Source organism: Tupaia chinensis, unplaced genomic scaffold (assembly GCF_000334495.1).
Source record: "Tupaia chinensis unplaced genomic scaffold, TupChi_1.0 Scaffold000273_1, whole genome shotgun sequence".
NCBI classification, from domain to species: Eukaryota; Metazoa; Chordata; class Mammalia; order Scandentia; family Tupaiidae; genus Tupaia; species Tupaia belangeri.
The window spans coordinates 2,637,318-2,645,159 of record NW_006159755.1 but is presented as its reverse complement, the minus strand read 5'-3'; the positions used below and the strand labels follow the sequence as shown (position 1 = coordinate 2,645,159).

Below are 7,842 nucleotides of genomic sequence, written 5' to 3'. Positions count from 1 at the left end.
AGCTGTGTGACTCAGTTTCCCCTCTGGGTGGAGGGGGGTCCTTGACTCATTATTCTGCCTGAGGGGGCGGAGCGGGTGAGCCTTGACTCGGTTTCCCCCCGGCCGGTGGGGACAGTTCTGAGTTAGTTTCCTCGTTGGGGGGAACGTATCTGACTCAGTTTCCTCCCAGGATTGGGAGTGGGGAGTGCCTCCCTTTGTTTTGCTTCTGAAAGTCAAGCAGGCCGTGACTCGGTTTCCCTCTTTAGAGGCAGGATTCCGTCCCCAGCTCCCCCTCGGGAAGCAGGTATTTCAGGCTCCTGTACCCCGACCCCCTAGCTTCCCTGCAGGTCCTAGGGAGCGAGTCCTAGTGCAGTTTCCCTGGAGGGGCCTGGCTCCGTCTCCCCTCCACGGGAAGCTGGTCCCCGGTGGTGACATGGGGAGTGGGCTTGTGCTGACGCTTGTCTCCCACCCCTTTCAGACTTGTTCCCCCTCATCTTCCCGTCTGGTAAGTGGACCATCCCCTCCGTGGTGGTTGGGAGGGGCTCCCCAGGGTCGGGCAATGGGGGCGGCTCCCTGATGGAGCCTTGACTGTGGCCCCAGCAGAGCCCGCACAGGCCTCCGGCCCTTATGTGGAGATCATCGAGCAGCCCAAGCAGCGCGGCATGCGCTTCCGCTACAAATGCGAGGGCCGCTCTGCTGGCAGTATCCCTGGGGAGAGGAGCACGGATACCACCAAGACTCACCCCACCATCAAGGTCAGCACTGGCTCCAGGCTAGGGTGGGGGGCGCAGGGTGTGGGGGCCACCATGCCCTCTGCTCTGTGTCTGGGAGTCAGGTTTGGAATTGCTAGACCTTCAGAGTACTCTCTGTACTTTGGACAGATCAATGGCTACACAGGACCAGGGACGGTTCGCATCTCCCTGGTCACCAAGGATCCCCCTCACAGGCCTCACCCTCACGAGCTTGTGGGGAAGGACTGCCGGGATGGCTTCTATGAGGCTGAGCTCTGCCCAGACCGCTGCATCCACAGGTGAACTCCCACAGACCAGGACTGAGGTGGAGGGAAAGGACATGGGGCAGTTGAGTAGTTGTTCCAGTCCCTTTCTGGACAGAGAGCAGAAGTTCCTCGCTGCTTGTTCTGTCCTCAGCTCTGCGACTTCCTTGGTCTTGAAGTTACTTGTTCGTGTGTCCACTCTCCCTAGCAGATGTGAGCTCCTTGGGATAGGGATGGGTTACTAATCACCCCTGAGCCCCTTCATCCCTGTGGCTGAACAAGAAGTCCTTCAGTGTCACATCTCTTGTATGAGAAAGGAAGCCATTGAATCAGTAGTCTCCCCTGGAGCTTACATACCAGTTGACAGAGATAGGCTGTAAATAAATACATAATTAAGCAAGCAAGCTACTGTTAGAGAATAATAACTTCAGTGATGAAAATCAGGGGGCTAGGCTGGGTTGGGGAGGCAGTGGGGGCTGGTCTCATTACATTAGATTGGGAGGTCAGAGAAGCCCTCTGTCAGCTAAGGAAAGGGAAGAGCAGAGAAGCATGGAAAGAACACTCCAAGCACAGCATGTAAGTGCAAAGGGCGGGAAATGGGAATGATTGAATGCGTTTGGAAAACAGCGAAGAAGCCCTGTGGCTGAGGTTAGGGAGCCAGTGGGAGGTAGGCATAGGTCATGTCACTCATGGGCTTGTAAGCTGAGGTAAGGAGTGGGTTTCATTGCAGCACAGTGGGAAGGCAGTGGAGAACAGAACGATGATCAGAAGGGTGGGATGGGGTGGAGGAAGGGGCAGACTGTGCAAGTCAGGAGGATCCAGGCGCTGCTGGGGATAGCAAAACTGATGCCTGAGGACACCTCAGTTTCCAGAACCTGGGGATCCAGTGTGTGAAGAAGCGGGACTTGGAACAGGCTATCAGTCAACGCATCCAGACCAACAACAACCCCTTCCAAGGTGAGAGGCGAAGATCTGAGCCTGCCTGCCGTATCCACACCTATCCCCAGTACTCCTTCCCTGCATTTCTTCCTCACTGACCAAGACTCACAGTACAGATGGAATCTTGCTGCTTGTTGCATATACGAACCGTAATACAGTCCCATCATATCATTGAAAACTGAGGCCCAAAACAGGCAAGACATTCAGGATAACATAACGGCAGAGTCAGTGATGGGTCTAGAACCTTTTCTTCCTTCTCCAAGACTATGCCTTCAAATGACCTCCCAGCTCAGAGCTCCCTGCCGCCCTCATTTCCCCCTTACCACCTCCCACTCCACCTCTCCTGACCATGTCTTTATTGTCAGTTCCCATAGAAGAGCAGCGAGGGGACTATGACCTGAATGCTGTGCGGCTGTGCTTCCAGGTGACAGTGCGGGACCCGGCAGGGAGGCCACTCCGCCTGCAACCTGTCCTCTCTCATCCCATCTTTGACAACCGTGAGTGGCCAGGGAGCTACAGGAAGGGGAGGGGGTGGGCCTAGGAAGGAGGAAGGGCGTTGGGGTGGGTGTGGCCTATGAGAGGTGCTCTGGCACCATTTCAGTCAGCCGCACATTTGTCAACTTTTCATCCCCAGCTCTGTGCTTGCTGGGCAGATGGGCCAAAGACAACTCAGAACTTCCCTTGAGACATAGCTTTGAGGCTGGGAGGGAATCTGACGGGAGATAGGCATTTTCTGTATTATGTGACAAGAAGGTGGTGTGCCCAGAACTGTTAATGATTAGGAAGTTAACTCCTGGGAACAAAACAACGTTTAGAATGGTAACTCAGTGATGGAAGCTCATGGATGAACTGGGTTGACATTGATCAGCCAGCTTTTACTTAAGTAGCCAGTAGGATGAAAGAAAGTAAAAGGGCTTTGGAGCCCCAAGAACAAGAAACCAGGATAGACTGGGTCAAGGTAGGTAAGAATCAGGCCTCAAAGATTGCTTGAGTTGGGGCTGGCAGGTGGTGTGGTGGTTAAGGGCTCTAGACTCCCACATGGCCAACCATGGTTCGAGTCCTGGACCTACTGGCTTGCTTTCTCACCCCACCACCCCAGGCAAATTAAAATAAATACATAAATAAATGAAGTTAAGTAAAATAATTATTTAAAAAAATAAAAAGATTGTTTGAGTCAGCTGGAGAAAGAAAAGATGTGCTCCAGTTGATTTACACTGAATCATGAGCTCCGTGTCATGAGCTCCGTGAAAACAGAGACGTTTACGTTTTATGCGTTGATGTATTCTCCTTGCCAGCAACAGTGTTGAACATAGAGTAGGTAAATAGTTGCTGAATAGGTTGGGGTAAGGAGCCAGTGGGTTGGTCTGACTTCAGCTACAAAGTGTGGTCAGCAAGCCTTGTCTCTGGGCCAGGCAGGTATGTTGCATCTTCTGCAGGCTACCCTGGGCACTTCTGGTGGCTCAAGGCGTCCTTCCTTTTGCTCACACTCTCAGGTGCCCCCAACACTGCTGAGCTCAAGATCTGCCGAGTGAACCGAAACTCTGGGAGCTGCCTCGGTGGGGATGAGATCTTCTTGCTGTGTGACAAGGTGCAGAAAGGTACACACCAGGAGGCAGGGCTGGACTCTGGAGCATGAGGTGAGGGGTAAGGCTGAGCAGAGATAGGGTGTTTCAGGGCTTTCAGTACTCCATCCAGTCCCTCAGGGCCTCAGGTGGGTGTTGACACTTCAGGAGATGAGCTTCAGGAGTTGGGAAGGCTTAGACGCACTGACCCACATTGCTGCCCTGTCTCCTGCAGAGGACATCGAGGTGTATTTCACGGGACCAGGCTGGGAGGCCCGAGGCTCCTTTTCACAAGCTGATGTGCATCGACAAGTGGCCATCGTGTTCCGGACCCCTCCCTATGCAGACCCCAGCCTGCAGGCCCCTGTACGCGTCTCTATGCAGCTGCGGCGGCCTTCCGATCGGGAGCTCAGTGAGCCCATGGAATTCCAGTACCTGCCAGACACAGGTACACGGGAGCTTGGGAGGATACTGGTAGGGCTGTTGGCTCTGTCCCATGAGAGGGAGACTGGGGCTGGATGTCTGTGGCTGGAGTTGAAGGCCAAGAGTAGAGTTGGAGCTTGGTAATTATAGTTACCAGAATTCATTTCTTGTCATATCTAATAATGATGGTACCCAGGACTTACTGAACTCATACTGTGTGGCTGCCCCAACTTTAAGCATTTCAGTAAATGACTGATTTTTCTTCCCTTCTAAACTTTTTAAGGTGGGAGGTGGTGTCCCACTTAATTGCACTCACCTGCTGCTGAAAAGCCGAGCTGGCATTTGAGCCTAGGTTGCATGACTCATGGGTCCTCTTGCCATGCTGTCTGTCTCTTGTCACTATCACATGGTTGTGTTTTGGTCAAGGCTTACTTTGTACCAGGGCCTGGGCCAGGTGTTATGAATACAAGGGTGATGTTCCCTGTCCTTCAGCAGCTCAGCCACATGAGGAAGACAAGCGTGCAAAACAGATCCTTAAGTTACAGAATGATATGTGAGACAGAGGTGTGTGGAGTGCCATGGGAGACAGAGACAAGGAACTGAAAGGGCTGCATGGAAGAGGTGGCATTTCGCTTGGAGAAAAGCACGAAAGTGCATTATCCAGGCAGGTGATCCAGCACCTGGAAGGCAAGGCTATTGGCGAGTGTACGGCATCTTCAGAGGCATCTTTGTGGTGGGAGCTGGTGCTGGGTAGTCAACAGGCCCAGTCAGATGAGGGACTGGTTAGGCTCAAGGCCATCATCCAGGGTTTCAGCCTGAAGGCAGTGGGGAGCCACCGAAGGCTTCTAAGTAGAGGAGTGGCATAAGTGGATCTGGAAGCTGATTCTGCTGGCCACATGTAGAGGATCAGAGGCAGGAGGCCATTTGGAAGATGCTGCAGTAGTCCAGGAAGAGAAGATGCGGCATACACTTTGCAGGAGGAGTGGAAGAGTGAGCAGATTGTATCTCTACTGCCATCTTCCTACCCTCCAGCCTCACAACTTTTTGTGTCTGATACACACCAAGTTCAGTCGCGTTCTAGCTATTTGCTTGGAATGCCTGGTTCCCACACTGTCACGTGACCACCTCTTAAGTTAGACTCTTCTGACCTCATTATCATCTTGTTTATCTTCCTCAGAGCCCCTTTTACTTATTTTTTTTAGAGAGAGGTTTTTGCTATAGGGCGTGTGTTGGACAGACAGAAACAGACAGAAAGTGGGGGGATAGCCATACCATAATCCCTTCCCCATTTTCCTTGGGATTTGGGGCATGCACACACACATACCTGGTGTGAGTTTGAAGCTGCCAGATCTGGGACTTGAACCACTGTTAACTATGTGGAGTCCAGCGATGTAACCATTACGCCATCTGCTGGTCCCTCCCTCCCTTACTTCTTGAGATTTTCTCGTTTCTGTAGTTGGTTGTGTCCATATCCCTCTCTTACTAGGATGTCAGGTTTTGGGGAGTAGACAGATTGTATGCCTACTCACAGCCAACTCCCCAGTGGTGAGGAAGGTGGATGTCTCATAGTAGGTGCTTGGCAAATATATGCCAATTTATCGAAGGGTGGGAAATGAGAGAAAGGATGTTGAGGGTGATTCCAAGGTTTCTAACTTTGGTGACAGGGCAGATGGTTGATCAGGGAACACAAAAGGAGAAATAACGGGAACCAGCAGTTAGCGTAATGGCTGTGTCGCTGGACTCCCATGTAGTCAACCGCGGTTCGCGTCTCGGACCCGGTGGCTTAAATCTCACGCCAGGCGCGTGTGCATGCGTGCCCAAGATCCCGAGAGGAGAATGGAGGAGAAGGGATTGCGGCGTGACCATCCCCCCTGGGGGGTGATTTCTCGCTTTCTGTCTCTATGTCTCTGTCTGTCTGGCGAGCGCACGCGCCCTATAGCGAAAACCTCTCCAAAAAAAAAAGGAGAAATAACCAGAGTGAAGATGCTGAACTTGGCTTTGGACTGATGGAACCGAGGTGTTTTGGAGTTAATTATCCAAGTGTCGTGGCAGTTAGGCAGTTCTTAAGGCTCCAGACTAAAGGATCAAACCACTAGAGATAAGAGTCTGTTGAAGTCTTAAGCCTGTTGTACCTCAGCTACCTGAGTGCAAAGAGATTACCGCCAGCCTGGATCAAGGCTGAGAAGAGCTAGGACGTGAGCAGATACAGGTGAGAGATGAATTGGAGGATGGGGGCCCTGGGAGGCCTGCTGTTCCCCAAAGCATGGCCTCTTTTATTTGGCATTACCCATGAAAGGCAGGTTCAGCCAACAGAGACTTTCCCAGAAAGCTGTGGGAGGCTTAGAATGGCTGAGTGTCACTATGTCACACACGCCTTCTCATTGACTGAGAAGGTTAACAGAATGGGTCCTGGGAAAGCCTTTTTCCTCACCTTCCTCCTGAGGGGCTTCTGAGAGTGTTGGGGACCCGTGCTGTGGAGAGCGAGACCCATTTTTCTCACTACTTTCCCAGATGATCGTCACCGGATTGAGGAGAAACGCAAAAGGACGTATGAGACTTTCAAGAGCATCATGAAGAAGAGTCCTTTCAATGGTGAGATGGGGAGTCAGGAGAGCCAGAGAGAAAGGCAGTGGTAGGGGAGGGGATACCCTGGGACTGAAAACTGACCCAACCATGGTCCTGCAGGACCCACCGACCCTCGGCCTCCACCCCGGCGCATTGCTGTGCCTTCCCGCAGCTCAACTTCCATTCCCAAGCCAGGTAAGCGTTTTCTCTTGTCCCACTGGAACAGCAGGTTCAAATCTGCTCTGCCCGACACCTGGAGAGAGACAGGCAGGAGTCAGCCTCACCAGTAGGTGTCTGCAGCCTACTCTTGTGTTTCTCGGGGTGAGGTCCGGTAACCTCTGATGTCATTTGGGGAGCAGTGGAGGTACAGATTCCTGGACTCCATTACAGACCTACCTACTGAAGCAGAGGCTTAGAAGTGTGGCTTGGGAACTGGCAACTTCCTGAGGAATCTCAGGCACATTAAAGTCTGAGAACCACTGTGCCAGTTGAACTCCAGGATACTTGGGGATACAGAAGTTAAAAATGCATGGTCTCTGCTCTCAGCTCTCGTTTCAATTAGGGAAACAAAAAGTCCCCTCTGAAGTAGCAGGATGTGTGTACTGTGTGGCTCAATAAAGAGCGACAGAATGCCCACCCAGGCTACTCTTTACTGGGTGCTCCATGGGCTTATCCCCTCCTGGGGCTTGGTTTGTTAGCTATAAAATGAGGAGTCCAGATGATCTCTGAAAAGTGTCTCTTCCTATAAATGGCTGAGAAAGCTTTAAGAGGTCTGCAGTTTTAATTAAGAGAGCTTTATGGGTTCTAGTAGTCAGGGAGGGCTCCAGTGAGGTGCGGTAGAACCAGACCCTACAGGCTGGGTCAGATTGGGTAAGAGGAAGGAGCTCAGTTGTTGGCACCGACTCGATAGAGAAGGTCTGGGTACAGAGAAAGGGGCGGGTCTCTGGGGCTTTCTCTGACCCCTACTTCTCTGTCTCTTTCCTCCAGCCCCCCAGCCCTATCCCTTTCCACCATCCCTCAGCACCATCAACTTTGATGAGTTTTCTTCTCCCGTGGTGTTCCCTTCTGGGCAGCTCCCATGCCAGGCCTTGGCAACAGCTCCTACCCCAATCCTGAACCAGGTCTCAGCCTCTGCCCCTGCCCCAGCCATGGCATCAGCTCTGGCCCCAGGCCCAGCCCCTGGCTCAGTCCTGGCCCCTGGCCCTCCTCAGCCTGTAGCCCCACCTGCCCCCAAGACCACCCAGGCTGGGGAAGGAACACTGACAGAGGCCCTGCTGCAGCTGCAGTTTGATGCTGATGAAGACCTGGGGGCCTTGCTTGGCAATAGCACAGACCCAGCCGTGTTCACGGACCTGGCATCGGTCGACAACTCTGAGTTTC

General features: G+C 52.7%; 1 protein-coding gene across 1 annotated transcript in view; it reads left to right on the top strand.

Moving 5' to 3' along the window:
- Nucleotides 1-606: 606 nt before the first annotated feature.
- The window catches only part of RELA (RELA proto-oncogene, NF-kB subunit), a gene marked incomplete in the record, with an annotated part of 8,470 nt that continues 1,234 nt past the window's right edge, over nt 607-7,842 (top strand). Inside the window, 8 exon segments of the mRNA XM_027772437.1 lie at nt 607-734; nt 861-1,009; nt 2,278-2,409; nt 3,406-3,510; nt 3,710-3,922; nt 6,409-6,489; nt 6,583-6,657; nt 7,450-7,837. Of these exon segments, the coding sequence (XP_027628238.1) occupies nt 607-734; nt 861-1,009; nt 2,278-2,409; nt 3,406-3,510; nt 3,710-3,922; nt 6,409-6,489; nt 6,583-6,657; nt 7,450-7,837 (1,271 nt within the window).